General features: G+C 40.2%; 1 protein-coding gene across 5 annotated transcripts in view; it reads left to right on the forward strand.

The window, feature by feature from the left end:
• Positions 1–22,055, forward strand: part of CXADR (CXADR Ig-like cell adhesion molecule) — a 315,978-nt gene that overhangs the window by 276,715 nt on the left and 17,208 nt on the right. For 2 of the 5 annotated variants that reach the window (XM_009667892.2, XM_009667890.2), the window contains exons 1-4: positions 2,693–3,277; positions 19,628–19,797; positions 20,510–20,714; positions 21,112–21,267. In XM_009667892.2, the coding sequence (XP_009666187.1) occupies positions 3,232–3,277; positions 19,628–19,797; positions 20,510–20,714; positions 21,112–21,267 (577 nt within the window). In that variant the 5' untranslated portion in view covers positions 2,693–3,231. Of the gene's footprint in view, positions 1–2,277; positions 2,444–2,692; positions 3,278–19,627; positions 19,798–20,509; positions 20,715–21,111; positions 21,268–22,055 lie in introns of those variants that run through there. The other 3 variants (XM_068911149.1, XM_068911166.1, XM_068911144.1) reach the window with 3 other exon arrangements.

Consider the following 22,055-nt stretch of genomic DNA (forward strand, 5'->3'; position numbering starts at 1 on the left):
TCTAATAATGAATCATTTTCCCTTTCTGTAATGATTGACTCATTATACTTTGCATGGTGTATAATTTCTGTGTTGACACAAGTGGATAGACAGCAGAAAACCTCACTCATCCAGTCAGCCTAAGATGCTCAAGTGTGATTACCCTTTAAAGCACAAGTCTACAGCACATATAAAATGACAGATGAAAACAAAATCTGAATTCTCCACTTTGAGGTCCTGGTTCCTTTAGCTTAATATTTCATTAATGATATTTTCTTTCTTTCATAGGATGGAAAGATAGTTCTGTTCCATGTCATTAAGTGAAAGGCTTGAAAAGTTCCAGTTTAAACTTGTGTGCTTTGTACGTAATATTTAGCATCTTATTGGGCAGAATTGCTATTGAAAAGAAATCTAACAGGCACGGTGAATTGTCTTTACAAAATGTAAGCAGTACTTAGCTGTACCTCCATAAAAAATAGCAGTGCATTTACCCTACACCCTGTACGCTTATCAAGAAAATAAAGATTCCAGGTTGGCAGGTAAAAGCTGCAGCTTTATTTACAGTAACCAACCATTTCAAAAGATGTCAGTGCACATTCATATATTCATTATTCCAGCATAAACGGAGACACTATAGATTTAATCCGTAGGAGTTCTTTATCGAATGAAAGGAATAACACCTCTTTTTTAGCTAGGTGTTTGGGAAAATACCCTTACAAATAGCTGCCCATTTGAACCAGTGTTTTCAACAAAGGCAACAAGGACTCTGCTTTTAATCTCTCATCTGCTCCATACTCATAGAATATAATCATATACAAAAATACATTTGAACTTTATACGTTATAAATGCAAAGGAAAAAAAAGGTAACTAATACACTTCCTGCCAAAATTCAAATGTGTGGAGGGTAAGATCTAGACTACATAGATTTTGCATTTGGGTATTTGTTTTGCGGGATGCTTTCTTAATACAGACAGAGCTGTGGACATCAAAGTACATCCTACCTATATAGCTTGCCCATTTTTGTTCAGGAATAAACCACAGCGATAGAAACACATTTTTGTCAGGTATCAGCTTTGCTATGGCACTATATGTGATTACTATATACTAATATATGCATAGCAACAAATGCTTAGAGCACAGTGAATTATCTTGAGAATAAACCTTATAAAGAGTGCTGTATCTTGTGATAAAAGTAACTGACGGTTTTGCTTTATATGGAGTACCAACTATGTTTTTCTGCCATCAGCTGGCACTGCCATTTTGAGTGCCATGCAGCTGCATCATATTATAGAAGAAACTCAGATTATAATATCCTTTTACAAACCGCTTTATCTTCCTTTTGTCCTGTTCTCTAGCTTTAATTAAAATCATTCAGTCAAAATATGTATGCTCTGTATAGGGAAAGCACAACACATTACAGTAGCGTTGCCATGGGGACTGATTATTTTTTCCTGTGTTATCTATAATAGCAAAAGCCAAAAATCCTCAATAGTAAAAAGAAGTGGCAACTTTCTTCCGTAACGGCGACCATGACTGCAGCCTGTCCATGTTAGTTTTTTTTTTTTTAATTATCTCAGATTTCACTTCTGCTAATACAGTCACAGTTTAATTGCTTATCCTTACTTTAGGGCATTTTGGCTAATGCATCACCCAGTTTCTACTCCCGAGCGGCAAAAAGGGTAGAGGCAGTACTGTCTGCCAGGCCCACTGCCGCGTTAACCCTAACCCCGTCCACAAGAGGTGTGGCTGTGGCATAGGCGCAGCCAGCAAAACCTCCATAGCAGCGCCCGGGACGCTGTATGTCGCGGGCCCGAAACGTCCTGCACCCGGGCAGGTCCCCGGACGCCTCAGGGAAGGCAGGCTGCGGCAGCCGCCCCCGCCCAAGGCGCTGCCTCGCTCCCCGGCCCCCTGCCCGGCCCGTCGCCGAGGCGGGCGACCACGCGCGGCGGCCCCAACGGGCGCAACGGCGGCCCTGGCACAGGGGCCAGCTCCGAGGGGGCGAGGCGACAACGGGGAGGGAGAGACAGAAAACCGCCATGGGGGGCAAAAGCAGGTGTCCCCCCCTCCCCGTTTCGAGGGGTGCGGGCAAGACCGGTGTAGGGGGGGGAAGGGCTCGCCCCTGCCCAGGGGCTTTTGTGTGAGCAGCCGTCCGCGCCGCGGGAGCCGTTGGGGTGGCGGGCGCGAGTCACGGAGCGGCCGTTAGGGGCGAGAGGGGAAGAGGGCGCGCGGGACGCGGCGCGGGTGGCTGCCCCCCGCTGCCCGGAGGGGGGGGGGGGGTGTCTGTGCCGGCCGGAAGTGACGGGTGATTCACCTGCTGGGCGGTGCGCGCGGGGCGGGGCGGGGCAGGGTGAGGCGCCGGCCGGGCAGCCGCGGCGGGCGAGAGCCGTCGGAGTCGTTGCCCGTGTGTGTGCGTGCGCGCCATGGAGCCCTCGCTGCTGGCCCTTGTGCTGCTCTGCTGTACAGGTGGGGCAGCGGGACGCAGTGGGGGCGAAGCCCGGAGCCGGCGGGAGGGAGTGGGGGGCTCTCGAGGTGCAGGTGGAAGGAAGGGGAGGGAGGTGGCGGCGGCGGCGGCGGCGGCTCCGCTGGGCTGGGAGCGAGGGCGGCGGTGGGGGGGGGGGGGAAGGCGGCTCCCCGCCCCGCTTCTCGCCGGGGTGAGCCGCGGTGGCGCCTGCCCCGCCCGCCCGCCCCACGCGGAGCCTCTCTGGCTCTCTCGCCCGGCCGCCACTGTCCGCCGCCGGGGGGTGGGGGGGCTAGAAGGGGGTCTCCGCTGGTCCCAGCCCCTCTCCCGGGGCGGCAGTTGCCGGCGAGCCCCTGGCAGCCGGCGGGGTGCGGGCGAGTAGCGGAGTGCGAGGGGCGACGCGAAGGCGCGGACAGAGCTGCGGTGCTGCCGCTCCGCCGCCCAGCCGGGGCTCGGGGCGGACCCGGGCTTTGTTCGCGCCGCCGCTTCGTTTTGTCTTCTTTCTCTTCTCCGTGTGCGCCTTCACTCGTCCTTTCTGGCCTGGGCAGCTCCCGATGTTGGCTGAAGGCGATTTGTCCTGCTGTGGGCTTCGTGCTTTTTTTTTTTTGGTGGTGGGGGGGAGCGGTGGGGGTTGGAGTGGCTCCGCTTTCGCGTTTGGGCAGAGGCTGCCCTGTGTAATGGGCTTTCTGTGGAGCTCGCAGCGGGAGGCACTTCAGTCACGCCGTAGAAGGCTCCTCGTTGTGCTCAGGTCTTCTCAGATAAAGACGACATCGTGGTCTCTGCAAACAATTACATGCTGCTGCGCTATTTCAGTTACTGGTTCTCTCTTTTTGGATTCAGTAAGTTCTGCGAATGCAAGCCTGAGTGAAAAGAATAATTTTTTTTTTTTAGTATTTGTATGTTTAATATCTATTTAATAATTAATGCATCTAACTTCAAAGTTATCCTGCTTTGAGAGGGTTGTTTGGACCAGGTGACTTCCAGAGAGTCCTTGCAACTGATCTGTTCTGGATTCAATGAGTAGATTGAGATCTGTGAAGAAAAAGTGAGAGAATTTGAGGGAAGGGGAAGAGAAAGCAGTCACATCGAGTATGCATAGCTTGCTTTTCTTGCTGAGAGGAAACAAAGGAATAGATAATGTCAAATTTAAAACAAAAACAAAAAAAACAAAACACATGCCTGGCATGTTAAAACAAAAAGTGAGTATATTTTTCCCATCTCAAACATTTAACTTTACTAGGTTCTTGTAATGAACCCAGCTGGAGTGCCATATTAATATTCCTTAAAAAGAACTTTTAAAAAATCGTAGTTTTAACTAAAGCTCGTTCGTGATTGTGTGATCTTTGTGATACAAAAGATGACAAAACACCTGAGGAAGTTAAGGTTTAAAGTAAAATGCATATCAGCAGTGTCAGGAGGACACTTTTTGTTTCCTGTTGCAGTGTTAATGCCATTGTTGATGTTACTGCTGTTTTGGGAAATTACTCATGGGATCAAAATTCTGTGTAACAGAACGATGAACTTCCTTCACTGAGGGAACAGATATCAGTAACTGGCATTCTCTGTATGGACCAGACCTTAGAGGAAGCTAATATGCACTCTGTGCAGCTTTCTAAAAGCCATTGGCAGTGGAGGATTGTCTAGTTGCTGAAGTCCTTACTTCAGTTTATGATGGTGGAGTAGTTTGTCTTGGTACTTTAGGATTTGCACTGTGCCATTTTCACTGTTTCCTTGTATTCTTTTTTTTTTTTAACCTGTAAGCCTAATTTTTCTTGTTTCCTGATCACTAGAAGTAGAGGATTAAAATAATTAATTTTTTTTCAATATAACTTTAAGACAGGGAGGCTTGTCTTGTCTATATGAAATATACCACGGTTGCCTGATGAGGGTGTATGTTTATCTGTTGAAACAGGGAAGCATTTGGATTTATGCTGTCCCTAAACTCTTTTCAGGGATTTAGTCTCTGCTAAGGTCAATTTCACAGACATGCAGAACAAAATTGGGGACTTCCTTTTCCTTGCAGGAAGGAACGAGTTCGCCCTTGAGCATTTGAGAGGTACAAGGGGAGAACAGTCCTATTCTTCTGTAGTAGTATAATTAGTTATGAATTAATTCTAATGACTGCTTGTGTTGTATTATGTTGCTGTGCAGCTGATAAAGAACTTGTGTCAGCTTCTGTTTGCATTAGGGCCTCTGAAAAGTGACCACAGAACAGGTTAGTCTAGTGGAATCTTCTTCTCTCTTGCAGACTTGCAATAGTATGGCGTTACATTTGGATGGCTATTTCTGCAGTCATAAGAGCTTTCTTCTTAAAGTGATTGAACTAATTTTTCCTTATCTAAAAATGTTCTCCAGAGCTGTGGTGAGTGAGAATTTGTTGGCCATCTGAAGGACTAATACTAGTTGTATGTATTGTAGGCAAGTATAATCAGTCATTTCAGGTAGGTAGGGATTCCCGAAGTGTTCAAATTCAGTTTAACTTAAATGGATACTGCATAGCTATGCAGTTATTGACAAATTCTCAAGTAGGTTAATAGAAATGGTGTACTACTTCAGATCTTGAAGTATTTCCCTTAGACGTTTTATTTTTAAAAAACTATTTTCCAAGGAGAAATACAGAATTCTAGTCTGAAGTGGAAAGCTCAGTGGTGATGTAGGTGCTGGCAGATCATTTTGATAGGTCTTACGAATGTGCAGATTGTTGTATGTTTGATTTAATCCTGAACTTTCCAGAATATTTGGTCATCTCAAGAGCTAATTTATTGTTACACAGTGTCAGTGGCACTGAGCCTGTGTTTGCTATGACTTTATAAGCATGTATGCGTGGTCACCCTAAGCTTCTCTAAGTACAGTGCTGAAGAAATCATTTTGTTGTACCAAATTCTAGTTTCAGTGCACCTTTGGAAGGCTGAGAATAAATACAGTTGCCTAACTTGTGATGCTGATTTTAAAAATAAGATAAGAGCGCAAGTTTTTAATTGTTATGAAATGTTAGGATACCCAAATTAGTATCAGTCTTTGTATAGGTGGAAAAAATTGATTGCACCAGTGATGATCAGTATCGCCTTCAGAAGGCGTGTTATACAAACTGTTAATGCTTTGCACCTACATCCTAAAATTAAGGATAAGAGTTGAAATATAGTCTTAAGGTAAATAACACAACTTGTTGGCAGGAATTTCCTTAGTCAATAGTGATAGTCATCTCTTATTGCTCTTTTTGTGCTTATCACAGGAGTAGTAGTAGGTACCTTTATACTGTATAGATACTCTACAGTGTGTGAGGCTTTATTGATATAAAATCAAATTATTAAAATAAAGTTTGGATATGTTTTTGAGGGAAAGTCTGTGGTTATTGCAGTAGCATTATTTAATGTTCATAAGACTTGAAAAGGCATTTTTTAGTGACATGCATGCAGGAGCAGAATCTAATGCAGATGTTGTAAGTGAGCATTTGATGTTTGGTACACTTTTTCAAATTTGAATAAAAAAGAGCTTAAGCCTGTTAATGGTTTCTCGTTTGTTTTCTTTCAGTAACAGGATCTTACAAAACCTTAAACTGGGATAAATTTGACTACCATGTGAGTTAAATGGTCATTCTTATCCCACTCTAGCAATTTCTAAACACGGTGTGCCTATTGAGGAGTAACTGTAACAATTTGTAGGGTTCAGCTGTCTGATTTATTTGAAGGGGAAAGTCTCAAGTTCTTAAGTGTCCATTGACATTAAGAGATCCGATGTTTAGGAATCCTTTCCTAGGTTTCCTAAATCTTAGTGTTTTGAGAAGCATGAAAACTTTAAATAGAGATGACTTAAACTGCTGGGTTCAAACTAGTTACCCTTGTAACATCAACCTAGAGACTGAGTTAAAGTCATTTTGCCCTGACTAATCTTCTGTTTATCAGAAAATCTCATATGCATTCAGAATGCTGCTGTAAAGATCATTCTTAACTGGTCAGTTTGAATTGACTGCTCTGGTTGTCTCCCCTTACTGGCTTCCCCTGCTGTGTTGCAACAAACTTAAAACTCTCTCTTTCACTTTCAGTGCCTGTCACAGCCTCTTCCAAAGCTAATTTTACTTATTTTAGAGATGAAACTTCCACTCCCAAATGTTGGTTTTCGTTTCCATCACTGTTTTTCAAAAATATATTTTTGTGTGAATACATGCGTTGTCTTTATGTCCATTCACGCTTCAAGAAATTCCTGTAAACATCTTAAAATGTTCTGTGAGGTAGATTTGAAAACTCATTTGCTACAGTGCCCGCGGAGGTTTGTATTTACTAGGAACTCATTTTGGGGGTTGCTGTTTCATTGTAAATACTAACTAATTAAGTTGTCAGTTGTTGCTCATGTGAGTTCATAAGCTTTTAATATCCGGGAGTCTCTTCTTGCTCTTGTTACTACTTCTGGTTCATTTCATGGAAATTTTAGATGAAAGCTCTCCTTATTTAATACTTATTTCAGATATCAACAGTTTTGTGGCTCAGTGGCTCGAAACAATGGCATAACCTAACCCATTCTATTACTGTTTTAGTCACTGCTAGCTAAGTATACAGTTAGTTTATGCTGGCTTTTCTTTTTCTTTCATTTTATGGAATTCCTCTTTCTCAGTAGTTTGTATCTGTCAGGGGGTGGTTATAAGAAGAGCCACTTCAGCCTGTTGCCATGAGAGTTAAGTGGCAGTGAAGCTGTAATTCTATGGAAACCTATTTCAGTGGCAGGTTGAGCACAAGTAGGCCCTGCATCCTTGCTGGTCATTTCCTTTACTGCACAGCTGCTTTAGCTGTGAGAGTGTACAATGAATGGGTCTGAGTTGAAGCAACTTAAAAGTTTTTCATTAATTTTTAATTTAGAGTCCCTAATCTGGTACAAAAGAGTTGTGTGAACAACTTACCCTGGCACAGGGCAAGGAATGAGCAAAAGGAAGATGGCAAAGGAAGGTTAAGGGGAAAGCCAATTCTGCTTGAACAGTGTTTTGCATTGTGAGAGAAATATCTGAATAACCTTGGCCTGGAGGGAACTGAGTTATGGAGCCTGACTGCATCACTAAATCAGGCAGTAAAATGGCTAGAAGTTACCTCGAAGTAACTTTTTTCCATCCAGTTTTGAGTTATAGCTGGCATTCATCTGACTCAATGGAGAGCTAGTTTAGGGAGTTTCAAAGTTGGAGAAATATTAATTTTTGGTAAAGTTGTTTTTCTAGCTGAACCAACTCACTGAGATTCAAGAGAGTCTCAGCTCTAACTTGGGAGTCATGTGTTGCTCACTCTTTCTTTTTTGTAAAGCAAACAAAAAAACCCCAAACATATACTGCTGAATAAGATCATTTTCAGTATGGCTGCAAAACTTGCACATTCTAGGAAGGATATTGTTCAGTAGTCCAGAAGAGCTAAAACTGCTTTACTCAAGGGAAAATAATATGGTTGCTCAGTTAAGTGCTTGATTGTAGTTTAACTCTCTAATGCATTGACTGACAGATAGACCTAACATGCTCACAATGAAAAAGGGCTACTTCGTTCAGTTTCCTTGTAAACCCCATCAAATTGGGAGGGGGGGGGAGCCTGAATCGTGTGATTCAATAACTTAATGACTGTATAAGCCTTCTAATATCAGACTGTAATTAGAAAAATGTGACTTGCAGAGATGAGATCAAAAACCAGCTCCTGCAGTTGATGTAGATTTATTAGAAGAGAGGCAGGCTTTTTCATGAACGTGTAAGTAGCGTCAGGATTTGAGCTGCTGTTTGTTGGCTTAGAGTGGGCTGAGAAAAGTCTTTGTAATGGTTGGACCCCATTTCTACTCTAATACTACTTCTAGATAGTTCCTTAATGGCTCTTAAGTGCAATCTGAAGGTACAGTTTCATGTTACACCTAGTCACTTTACAGATGTAATATGATCACATCTGGTGTAACTTCGTGTGTTCATATAGGCTATTCCCAATGCCAGTGATGGTTTCAGGTTCCTTATTCCCTTCGTTATGTCCGGAGTGTGTTGTGCAGCTGCTGAACGAATTCATTCAACTGATAACCCTAGAAAACTTTCTTGGCATGTGTTTTTTCCTATTGGATGAGTTAGCCACAGTGTGATTTGAATGAGTTATGCAACTGGGGGCTGGGCAACACTGCTTACTCTGAGAGTTGGCAGCAGCTTGGCTGGTGTAGGTGTAACCCCACCCATGAGGTTGCTGTCTGTGGGTGGGGTTCCACGGCAATGCAAGCAAGACTTTATCAAGGCTCCTGCAGTGTGACAGCGTTTCTGTGTCTGGTTGTGTGCTCCTACCACTTGCCTTGTGCTTGGGTGACTATCTAGCTCAGAGAGCTCTATCTGGAAACAAAATAAACCCTCCTGTGCTGTTAATTTTTAGTGGCCTTAACTCTTTGCTCTGACTTTTTGCCTTTTGCACAAAGTGTTTTACTGGCATAACGGAGAGGACAGGATCAAAAACTGAGAATGAGAAGGCAGGAACTCATCGGCTCCAGGTTAGTTTAGCTGACTCTCCCTTAATACTGCAGGCTGAGCTAGGTCATGCTGGATCATTTCAATGTGCCCAAACACTGAAACTCAAAATTAATAGTGATCTTCTGTAGATGTTTGGCTAGACAGTACTTCTGTGCTTAATCACAACTTTCTGTTATAACACCCACTCGCCCTTTTTGTTGGTTTCCCCAAAAATAAGCATATATTTTACTTCACTAATGAGATAGTGCTCACTCTCTCAACTTGATAAGCATGCTCCTGCTGGGTAAGGTCATCAGCTGCTGTAGTTGCTAGGATACTTGTTTAGTGACTTTGGGTTCAGCAACAAAAACTTGAAGAATGTGCTGAATGAGTTGGGAGCACAGGGATAGTTGTAAAAAAGGAGTGTTGGATAGGATCTGAAGGCGCAAGAGAATGCCAAGGGAAGAAGTGAAATTTGTCTAAATAAATCAAAAAGTGAAAGGTCAGCAAGGCTTTACTCCATGATTTTTAGTTTTTTCTTACTTGCACAGCTAATCTTACTGAGTTTGCTGGATTAGGACTTTCATTATTTGTAGATCTATTTAAATCCTATCATTCTGAATTTTTACTTTGGGAGGAGGAGCGACTTCTAACTTAATTGTGCAATATGTCTTATTTCAACTGGAACTGGAGGGTGCAACTTGTCATGAATTCGAGCAAATTGCTCATTTGATCCTGTCTGAGAAGTTTTCTATTGCAAGTAACATCCAGACTGAGGGAGCATATTTTTGCAGAAGTCCGCTTAGCCTGTCCATTTCCTGTGGTTTGTTAGTGGTGAATTTTTGTTTGTTTTGGTTTTTGATTATTTTCCTACCCTTTCTTGTATGACTTGTCAAAGAGTAATTTGTGGATTCAGTTTATAAACTATAGGTGAACTCTGGTACAAACTCAGTAATTTAATGGTTATTGTTCGTTTGGTGTGTTTTATCAGATTTCTCAGACTAGGTCAATGCAGAATTGCTTCAACTTTGGCTTCCGTTCAAAACGGAACACTTTAGGACAGTGGTTGTGGTATTCTGAAGTGGACTAGGTTGTCTTGAGCTGCTCTGCAGAAACTGTGAGCTTGGAGAGTGGCAAAACCACTTTTGGAACTGCTCAGATTTCAGTTTCTGTGTTACTTAAAACCATATTTATGTAAGAAACTCAGACTTGCCCCTGCAAGTCAAATAGGGGAAGAGAAGACCTATTTTTAATAGTAGAGTCCTATTTAATTGTGGGGGAGGAAAAGCCTTGAAATAGGTGGGGAGAAGGTAAATCCATTACTTAGCCTAGTCTTCTATGAGACGGACACGTCTTCTATGAGTTTTGATACTTCTCCCTACTAGGATGAAGGCTCTATGAACTCAAATCAAGAATTCTGGATGTGTGATGAACCTCCTAAGTAAAACTTAGATGCCTGAATTCGTTCTCTAGCTCGTTCCTGAATTCAGGTGCAAAAGGCTCTTTCTGACTCAAGGTTGGCAGTGGTGGAAAAACACCCTTACTGCTTTTCTTTTAAAATGCTCTTCCTACTCAAAGCAATCTATATATAGTACTGGAAACGCTTTAAAAGTTTGCATTTGTTCCAAGTACTGAGTTACTACTTTAGTTCTTTGCTTGAACAATTGGTTACAATTGCTATATAGGTGCAGCAGAAGATCTTTTAAATATATTTTTTTCCTTACCAGAAACTCGGATTTATAAAGTTTACATTGTAGCGTTGTATGATGATAACAATTCAAGAGTGTTAAGCACAGGGGAAAAGTGAAGTCTATGAAACTAATGGTAAACTGTTTGACACTACTGAAACTAACAAGACTGTACTTTGTTTGGAAAAGGCAAATTGCAAAGCTTTTCTGAGCTGTGTTATCATTCAAATCTAAATTGTCTGCAGAATTCTAAAATTGTTGCATATTAAAAACAAACCTGCTCTTTAGATTCATATCTTCTCTAAGTGCAGATGCAGTAATGTTATGTCATTTCTTCTTTCCCTGTTATATTTACTGCTGTATCATTTAGCTTCTGGCATTTTCTTTCCTGTTGCTCACCTATTCCTTTTGCTCATCTTATGCTTATTCTTCTTACCTAGGGTGAGGTTGCTGTGTTGGTTAAATGGTCTTCAGTGCTAGATGTCTGACTCAAAATGTTCACAGGATGTGTATTGCCCTAATATAATTTTCGAATTCTGTCCTGAAACACTTCATGAGAATCCCTAAATATCGTGGAGGTAAAGTAGAATTTTTGAAGTTTTCTTTCTCGAGTCAAAAATTCCTAAATCTGTTGCTGAATTTGCATCCTAAGAGGAAGACAGCTAGTATTTTCTGTGTTCTTCCATTAAACTTTCTTCTTTCTTACCATTATTCCTGTAACATTTAACTACATTAAAGACTTTTCAGAGTCCAATATTCTGTGTGTTGTTCCATCACTCCTCCATGGAAGATGAGACATGAAGTTGAGAAAATAAATGAGCAGACCTGGCTGACAAACTTGAATCAACCTGCATTGACCTGCAACCTTGTCCCCTTGTTGTTCAGCCTAGACTTCTGAAGTCTGGCCTACTTCTGCAGAAACTGAAGTCCTTAATCTGCATCAGACCTCCCCAAGACCAGAGGCATGGTGTTTTCAGGGTTTTGTGGTGTGGTATAGACCGCCAGAAGTTGTAGGATTTATGACATATGGAAAGATAGATGTGCCAAAGCTTCCCAGCTTTTTTTTTTTTTTTTGTCCAAATGCCTGACGACTCTGGCTTTAATGGGGCCGTGCTCTTGCTGTTGGAGGTCAGATGCTGGAAATTCTGAGAACGTAAGCCTTGAAACTTTCAGGCCTTTGAGGGTGGTAGAGTAAGGAGTCAGTTTATGGTGCAGTCAGTTATGATATGCTGTGACAAAACACTGCAAGCTCTGTTGATGTGACTCTGGCTGGATGCGTCAAATCACTAAAATAAGTAATATTTAAAAAATATTCTTTTCCCTTTATTTTTTAAGGTAACTTTTCATCCGGTTGTTCCATTAGCAGCACCCTGCCTTGCAAAGAATTTTATTGGCATAGCTTGAGTATGCTGAATTCCTGTGTAATGAGGAAGCAAGAAAAGTTTGTGATACAGATGGTGACTTCTTATGGGGATTTCAACCATGAAGGAGGCTAAAAACGTGTTTGTTTTAGACTGTACCAGGAGACACAGGGAAGTCCCTCTTCCTCTGCCCCCCAGGACTCCTCAGTGTAACTGCTAATTGACAAGGATGTTAAGGTGACTCCCTGGATCCCACAGTGTTTAACTTTAGAAACGTAACTTTGAAAGAAGACATAGATCTTTTATCTGAGTGGGTGTGGGAAAGGGAGAGTTGGAAATCTTGCTTTATAGTGTCATTACAGTTAGCTGAAAAAAGTTGGTGATTACAAAAATCACCTCTTGTCTGTAGTTAATTATTAACAGGATCTGTTGATAGAAACAGTGCTAATCTGTAGACAAACCTGATATTTTGCAACTGCAGAGGGCTGCAAAAAAGTTTAACCTGAGATGGGAATTTTGAATTGCTTTTGTTAAGTTATAAAGAATGGCATTCTATTCTTTGTAAGTATCTAGAGAAGATTTTACAGGACTTAAAACTGGTCTGAATACTCTAGTTAAAGACTTGTCTGTGGTAATTTTGTAGCAAAATGGGTGCAGCTTGTTCCTCCTGACATAATATTCAGTGGTAAAGTGATGATGATGGGGAGTTGGCTTTTGAGGTGGAAGTCTGTCAAACCAAAAAGACTTGATTGAAGTTGTGCAGAGAAACATCTAGAAGCTATATCTGAGAGAAGAGTCCAAGCTAAAGGATGTCTTAAAAGTGAATTTTGTACCTTGCATTTCTCAAAGCACGAATATGCATCTCTTATTGTTGTTCCTATTTGCTTCTTATGGCCTCATTCTGTGGAGAAAACATTTTGTGCGCTTTTCTTTTTTATGAGCTGATATTGGCAAACAATATAGGTTTTGGAGAGCCTATTAATAAAGCTGAAATACTGTGCAAATACAGGTTGCTTATAGATCAAAGGTGGCTTTAAGTACAGCAACAAAAATCACTGAACCTAACTTTTACTCCCCGCAGAAACAATCTGTTTCTTTGCAATTGTATTCTCTGATGCTTGCAATTTCAGATATTGCTTTGAATCTGGTGGCAGTCTTGGCTTCTCAGTACATCTACCCCTTTGGTGTATTTCTACTGCCATACCTTCTGCTGTTCCAGCTGATTGTTTGCCTGTGCTATTACAATGGTAAATAGGAGGGGTTATGTTTATGGGATTTTTAATACTTCTGTAACTTAGCTCCGACTGATGGGCAAAACACTTCTGTCAGTTTTAATGCCTGGACTTAAATTTATGTGAGCCAATAATCCAGAATTTCAATACATCCTGAATTCTTCATATTTTTTATTAAAAAGTTATTTCTGCATTTAGGACTTTCTTATCTAGTTAGTTATCCTTCTGTTATTTTTTAGTATATGTCACAGTTCTGATTGTACATGTATTGGAATAGTGAATATATTGCTTCCTTTTTTGTGTGTCTTCTATATTGAAGATTCTTTTAAATGATACTAGAAAACAGTTTTTCAGCAAATAGTATCAAACATCCCATTTTACTAGATTATTTAAAAAATACTAGTAATGTAATTTGTTAGGCTGTGTTCCACCAAGTGATATTTGAAGGTGTTTCCAGATGCTCAGAAAGGACTACAGTTTCCCAAAAATGATATACTATTTTACGCTCCTTCAGAAATAATAAGAAAAACTTGTTCAGTCATACAGAGATGTTAGCTTGCAATGCTATTTGGGGTCAAGGAAGAATATTTAATTCTACACTGAGGACCTGAAATACAAACATTCAGATTCCAAAATGTATATTGACCCCTTAGCTTCTGATAAAAGCTTTTGTAAAGGATTACACGTAGTATTTTGCACCAAGGAGCAGTACTTTTCTGTTGTTATCCAGTCACAAGTGTTTATTCTTCTGTTTACTTCAACCAACTTTAGCATGTTTTCTGCTTGTGAAAGTATTTCAGGAACAATATCCATGTATTTGGAGCAATTCCACTTCTATTTTGATAGTTTCCACTTATTCTTCTGAGAATCCATTACATGCTTCTGAGTCTATTTTGAACTTTACAGTGATTAGTTTGCTGTCATTAAAAATTATAAATTTTAATGCTGAATACCTTTGAAACACTGGGATAATTCATTTTAGGGACTTGCGTCTTTCTAATGTGTTAAAACAAATCTGAAATGGTCTGAAATCATGTCCATAAAACCCTGCTAACCAAAACAAACATCTTCACTCAGCTTGATGAAATGTCTGCCTGTCACACACCAGCACCTAAGATGCCACAGTTGATCCACTCATATTTTGAGGAGCGTTCTAGGGGAGGGAACAGAAACTGAATCTTCCTGATTTGAGTAGAAACTGGAAGAGATGAGGCTTGGGAGAGCTTGAAGAATGTCATCTGATCAATGTACATCAGCTTCGTCTAATCTTTAGTGGAATTATAAAATCATTGGTAATGAAAGGGACCTGGGTCATCCAACCTCCTGCCCCAAGCAGAGTCAACATTAAGTACCTCAGTCTTATTTATGTCAGCCCTCAATACATCACCCACTCTATTCAGGAGTGGGCCCACATCTTCCTTTTCTGTTCTTTTGCTGCTCATGTACTTGTAGAATCTTTTCATGTTGCACTTGATGTCCCTTGCTTGTTTCGGCTCCAGTTGGGCTTTGGCTTTTCTAACACTATCCCTACATGCCTGGGCAATATCTTCTTCCCTTTGTAGACAGTTCTCAGTACCACCTCCTGTGTACGTCCTTCTTGTACTGGAATTCGTAACACTTCCTCTGTTTGGTCAAGCCCAGCTGCTGATACATCTGCTTGTTTTCCAGAGTATTGGAATTTACTGTTTGTATGCTTGGAAGCAGGTGTCCTAAAAGACTGGACAATTCTCTTGTGCTCCTTTTGCTTTTCAGAGCTGTGTCCCACAGGATCCTACCTACTGAAAAAGTCAATCTGCTTTTCTAAGTCCAGAGTCTGTACTGAACATTCCTTCCTCACTCCTTTCAGGATTTTGAGCTCCACTATTTCATGGTCACTGCAGTTACGGCTGCCATTGATAATCACATCACCAGCAAGTTCTTCCTTCTTTGTAAGTAGCAGTTCGAGGAGAATATAAAATGGGTTTTGCCCATTTAGCATCAATTGATAAGTTCCGGAAGCCTCCTGGATTTTGTTTTGCTGTTTTGTGCTTCCAATAGATGGCAGTGAGGTTAAGTCTTTAATAAGAGCTAGGCTCTGTGGTCTAGAGATTTTTCTGGAATTGCTGAAGCAGACATCATCTGCTTTCTCACTCCATTCAAGTGATTTGTAACAAACTCCTAGCCCAATGTCACCCTTTGGTGGCCTCTCTTTTGATCCTGATCCCCAGGCTCTCAACCAGCCTGGTGTTCGTTCCACAGAAAAGCTTCCTGTGTTCAAACTGCTCCTTCATGTAAAGGGTAATTTCCTTCTGTTCTTCCCTTTCTGTCTTAAACAACCTGCTGACATCCATCACAAAACTCTGGTCATGTGAACTATTCTACCATATCTCAGTTACATCAGTGTCATAATTCTATATACAGGCACCTGAGGTGGATTCGCTTTCAACCTGTTTTACCTTTCCTAAGGTCTCTTTTGCCTCCCACCAACCTGCCCCATGTCCATACCATTCCTGAATCTCTATTCTTTCACTTAACTACAAGCTGCTACCACCATCACCTCATTGTATACTCAGTTTACAGTTCTTGTCACTGCATTGGCAAGCCTAGTGACAAAGATGTTCATAACCTTCTTTGTCAAGCGGATACCGTCTCTCACTTCTCGGTCATCTCATAGAGGGACTCAATAGTCATGAGCAGCACCAGCGCTCCAGCTAGGTTAACTTACAAGACGCGTCCACCCAAGCCTTTCCCCTTTCGTGTGTAGGACTGAGGAGAAGCCCCCTGGAGTCCTGCGTCCTTCTCCTTTGTCCCCAGAGTTTAGCTCTTGATTTGCTCCAGGTCTCCCTTGGCAATAGTGTTGATACCTGTGTGAGCAAGCAACAAGGGGTAATAGTGCAAGGACTAGAGAAGCCTTAGCAGTCTCTCCAGCATGGTGAATCTAGCCAAACCTCCTTTGGCAGCATATCTGGCATCGAATGGGTGTCTCTGTCCCGTGCAGAAGGGGATCTCCAGCTACTGTTACCTGCCACTCCCTCTTGGTGCTCATGCTTTATTCAGGCTCAGCTGGCTCTGACGCCTCCCGTAATGCTTACTGCTTCTGCCTGTCATTCTGATAGTATTTTAGAAACGTTGGCGCTTTGGTTTACCTTCTGTGTAAAAAGGGGAAGGGGTGAGAGATAAAAGTGGAAAATGGCTCTATATGCATTTATTCATTGTGTAGCAAAGAGAATGTGAAACATTAGTCTAGTAAGAATCAGCTGTTGGGAGACATGCAGTAAGGAAGGATTAGAGATTTATAAAAAATATAAGATTTAGAAGGCTCGGGCCAGCCTTTGTATACCTCTATCTCATCAGGTAATGTGCTGTAAGCTTGGTATATAGAAATGATAGCTGAGAATTGTTCTGAGGTTCATACACTTCATTTTGCACTGATATGTTTTATATGCACTCAGATGTGCACAAACATACTACTCGTTTCAAGAGTTTCAAGTTTTGTAACTGAATCTCCTGCCTAGGATAAACTTGTGGCGAGTCACTTCAGGTATTTAGGTTGTGCTGTTAGTCGCTATATATCTGTAATCTGAAGAATATGAAACAATGAGCGCTGTAAACTTCAATCTGGACTGCTTCTTATATGTGACTTTTAAAGCACTTGAAGTAGAGTGCCCTGTGATTGGCAGAATTATTGTAGTTTCCAAGGTCTATGTCTCTGAAAAGCAATATTATGAACTTTGAACAAAATTTTTCTTTCCTATTCCCAGTGTTCTTGCTCCCTTTCTCACTATTCTGCATATGGACAAGAAAACAGTATGTATAAATTCTCTCTGAAATTTTACTTAGATTGATAGGCTTGCCTGGTAGTTGAGAGGCAAAAGACAGTCAAAGAATCTAATGCTTCTCAGCTATGACAGAAGAAATAGGTGACTTAAAATAGGTTGATTTTCCTGGACAGTTATTTCTCCTTTTACTTTTGATTGAAATTGTCCAAGAGATTGAAAAGTAATGGTAGGAGAGAAAGAGAAATCAAAGATTAACACATAACATAACTGAAACAAAGTGCAGAGAGAAGAGAATTCATTTGCTGATTTTTGACTCACTTTCTGAACAAATGGAGCTTGTGTAATCAGTCTAGTGTGTGTCAATTCACAATCAGAGAGATTTGTTTTTAGTAGTAGAAATGTGTTTTAACACCGCTAATCCCAAGTATGAATTTTGTTACCAACTACCCACTAGGAAGAAGCAGATCTGATTGTGTTCCTGTTACCTAAACTACTGGAAATCCTGTTGAATTCTCAGCAGTCCCACTTGAAATGCAGTGGAAGGTGTATGTGTATTCTGTAGTCGTCTGTTCTTGAACTTCAGAAGCCGAAGTAACTGTTAGAGATGGTGTTACAGAGCGGAAATACTGTTTCAGTCACTACAGTGATTAATTCTTACTTCAGAATTAAGGGTTTTAATTTCCCAGGTTACAGATTTGAAGCTTATATTAAAGCAGCATTTTAATTTATTTCATCAATCTCTGAGCTGCATTTGACGTCATCTCACTTTCTTAATATAAGAAAATCAAAATATGGTAATACAATTTAGTAACAAACTTAAACATTGTGTTACTGTCTTCTAATGAAGCTATGGAAGAGAGAGGGAAAAAAAAGGAGTATAGATCTATCTGTTAAACAGATAAGGAATTCAAGTTCTTTGCTACTGTGCTTTCTGGAAACCTGAAAGTACTGCAAGCTGTACTCTGAATCCACCAATTTCTGGAGTTGATGGCTAGTAGTAATATTTTGTTTATGTATACAAAACTGATCAAATTTTAAGGATTACACTGTAATATATTTCAGTCTTCATTTGGCCTTTTAAGAGGTTCAGAATGGCTGGTTTACACTTGGAAATCTGAAGGAATCCTTTTGGAAGGGGATGGCAGCTGCATCAAGTCACCCAGGATTCACTGAGATAGTTAGGAAACGGTAATAATTCAACACAGTAGCAGACAAATTAGCTGTTCAGCTATTTTGTTGGTGATCAAAACAGATTGATGCATGCGTATGTTGGAATCATCTTTCAAAAGATGTACATGGGTTGATAAAAGATTTATGTATAATATTTCTTCACTACTTCAATTTGAAGTTTTTCCTAGAACAAAAGCAAGGCTGTGTAAACTAATACCATAAATGGTAAGAAGTGAAATAATCCTATCTAATTAGTAATTTCGTATATATGCAATCACTATGAAGCTTTTTTCTTGGAGGTTTCTGTCTGGAATTTAGTATGTGACACATACTTTCTCTTGTCAGATGAGTGTGACTTTTTTGTTTTATTGTTTTTAAAGATCCTTTTGCTTCAACATCAGGGAAAAAAAAATCTCAAATACTTGATGCAGAGCAAAACTTAAAGGAAAATGATTGATACTGCAGTCTGAGCTACTGCAGAAGTGCACTAGAGCTAGGGAGAAGTACAAGCTGGAGGATAGTAACTTGAACTAGTGCAGAAGTGCAAGTTAGATAAGTGAGCCATTTATGGTAACTTTTTAGTTGTATTATATCTGAGATTGCATCTACAGAGACCCTAAACAGATGCATCTTATTCTTATTGGCCACTCTTCTTGTGGCTCTTGTAACCTACTGTGGCTGTAGTAATGTCTGTGCGACTGTGTAGCTATAATGGGCAGCAGCCTACATATGTAAAATTACAGTGGAAAATCTCATCCAGAGAGGTGGACAAAACAGTGGATTTACATATATCAAACTTGTTTCCATTAGGAAACACATGCAAAGGAACATTCTGCTTTCCATTTCTTGATCATGGTATGTGGGTCTATATACATTTTATGAGGGAAGCCTATGTGCATTGTAAAATACGAGGGAAAACTTGCTTCAGGCCTTTTAAGCTAGTCTGTAAGTTCTGTTGAGTTATTATGTAGATTCTTTTTTAGGACTGAATTGAGTAAAATCAGTTGTTTGGAAGCATGTTTTCATTTGAGTAAACTGTTCAAATAAGGATTACACAGCCATTATTTGAGGATGAGGTTAAGCAGATAGGGCTGGCAAATTTAAAAACTCGTTAGGATTTTTGGAAAAGGCTCGTTTGTCCACTCTTTATAGATAAAACAGTCCCTGTACTTCAGAATGGCCTAACTTAGTTGGATGTAACCCAAGACTTGTTGACAGTAGTTCTGTCAACCCTGGCTGACATTATGAATATGTTTCATGCCCTCTTTTTGGTAAAAAGAGGAAGTGGTGATAAGTGGCTGTTGTTTGTATGTATATACATGCACATATATATTTATATATTTGTGTATGTGTGCACTTTCTATGGGAGTTGGATTGCATAAAAATATACGCTATGACCGTTTGGATAATCTATGCAGTTACTGTCTCACAGAGGCTAGATTTAGGTATTGCTTTCTGGAAAGGACATACTGATCGTATAATAGAACGTTTATTGTGAAAAGTGCTTTTGAAGTATTTTAAAACATTAAAATAAATTTTTATAGGGCTAACAAGAAGCTTGAGTATAACTTCAGCTGACCAGTCAACGTTCGAAAAAGCTCAAGGAGAGAAGGTTACGCTGCCATGTACTTTTGTACTCTCCGAAGAGGATGAAGGCCCACTAGATATCGAGTGGGTCTTGATACCAGCCGATAATCAAAAGAAGGAACAAATAGTAAGTAGAGACTTTTTTGGAGATGCTTCTAATTCAGTTGTTAGAGTAGGTCAATGTGTATGCACTTTCTTACTGACCTGTAATTTTTTTTTGTTTGTGTTTTTTTTTTTACTTTCACCTTTTCAAGATGAGATGTTTGTGATCTTAAATTACTTTGAAGCACCAGTCATGTGAAATACAGTGGAAGCTTTGGAATAACAGAGATTAAGTATTAAATGTCAAAAAAATCTCTCACTGTGAACTTGTTTCTCTCTAAGGAAGAACCCCAAAATTAAAGATGTTTCAGTTACAGAAAACTAACTGTGCTGTGGTACCCATACTGTTTTCCTGACTGAAAGCTGATTCATGAAAATTTGATTTTAAACATAACCTTTTTCATATTCCTTTGTTTGGAAGCCTCATCCATAAGACAAGGTGACTCCTTCAGTAGAGAGGTTTTACAGAAGGAATGCTAGAACAATTTTGAATAGTTTTCCTTAACCCAGAAGTTAGTGTTTGCATACTGCTACTGTTTAGGCATGTGTTTAGTCAGAATGCACGTTGCAGTACTGTTTATGGTGATGTTTTATAGAATGAGATATTTGGTTATGTCATGCTTCTGGGATTATTTAAAATAGTAGGAAGAAACCATCAAGAATGTGAGTAAACAGAATTGTTACTTCAAATATTTACATGCCAGGTGGATTTCTGAATCTTATTTCTGTTTTTATAGATAATTATGTATGCTGTAGACAGGATCTACAATCATTATTATGCTGCTATGACTGGACGGATGCAGTTTACTAATCCTGATCCCAGATCTGGTGATGGTTCATTGGATATCCTGAATTTAAAATCAGCGGACACTGGCACATACCAGTGTAAAGTGAAGAAGGCTCCTGGAGTTCAAAGCCAAAAAATACAATTGACTGTACTTGGTAAGAAAATGGTGTTATTGAATTTTCAGTGACGTTTATATGCACTCATGTTATCCTGGATGTGATATATAAAATGAAAAATTCTGTAGGACAAAGTCATAGATCATAGCTATACAGTGATGTATCCGTTTGTGAGACGTTTCTTGGGGAGAAAAGCCCCATTTTGTTTTGGGGAATTAAAGGAAGAATAATCAAAATAACGAGCATTTTCTTGTTTATTTGTCTTGTTCTGCTTTTAAGTTTAGGTCTGGCTTGTATTTCAAAGAAACTCTTTCTGGGCATAGAAGGAGTTAAGTGCCTAAGCTTGACTTCATCTTTAGCTAAATAGATTTACCACTTAGAACAGTAAACATTTGGATTGTGACTGTTATTAATTAACTGATATTTTGTTTATTAGTAAAACCAGCAAGGACTAAATGCTCCATTGAAGGATCACAGGAGATTGGAAACGATGTTATCTTGAAATGCGCATCGCAAGAGGGATCCCCACTTTTGTCTTATGACTGGAGAAGAGTAGTTGGCACAAAACAGCTTCCTGTCACTTCTATGCTGAGTATTGTCTAACTTTATTTATTATTCTGAAATACTTAAGAGTATATTCATATTTTTGGTTCATTGTTACTTGTGAGCCTCTCTTGCTTAGTTTTAGCATGGAGTAGCCAAGATGCGTGTCACTTCTGCTCTCTATCTTTTCACTGGATAATATAGCGGACATTTGAGACAAAGTTCTGTGTGTGTGGGTGGGTGTTTTTTTTTTTTCTTCTTTCCAAAAAAAGATTCACTGCAAGAATTGTGTAAAGCTTTAAGTTGGGATTGATTCTTAGCATTAGGCTCCAGAATCATTCTCATTCCTGCATGGATGTTGTGGCTTCTCTTGCTTGCTGATCTTTGGCTGCTTTTCTGCCCAGTTGAACAGTGGGGAAGAGTCAGAAAAGATTCTAACCACTGGTCTAGAGCTACCTTCAGGAAAGGCATACAGAGGAGAGAGTCAACTGAAGTCTTCACTTCCTGGGCAAGTGACTGAACTTGTAGCTTAAGATGGGTGCATCTCTTTGGAGCAAAAGTTGTCACAGGTAAAAGAGAAGAGAAGGCTTATCCCGCTCTTGAATGAGCTAACATCCAGGAAGTGGTTCTATGTTAGGAATTTGGAGCGATGGATTCCACATTATTGTGGTGGTTGTGTTGGATTCTCGTGTGAGAACTTCTCAGAAGCTTAATTTGTGAGTTTTGGTTTTGTGAAAGTTTTTCTGAAATGGTACTTCTCAGTACCAGTTCTTTTGGATCATCTTTGTAGTTATAAAAACCTTAACCACCGAGATGTGGATTTATCTTGCAGATCGA

This window comes from Struthio camelus, chromosome 1 (genome assembly GCF_040807025.1).
Source record: "Struthio camelus isolate bStrCam1 chromosome 1, bStrCam1.hap1, whole genome shotgun sequence".
In the NCBI taxonomy this organism is placed as follows: domain Eukaryota; kingdom Metazoa; phylum Chordata; class Aves; order Struthioniformes; family Struthionidae; genus Struthio; species Struthio camelus.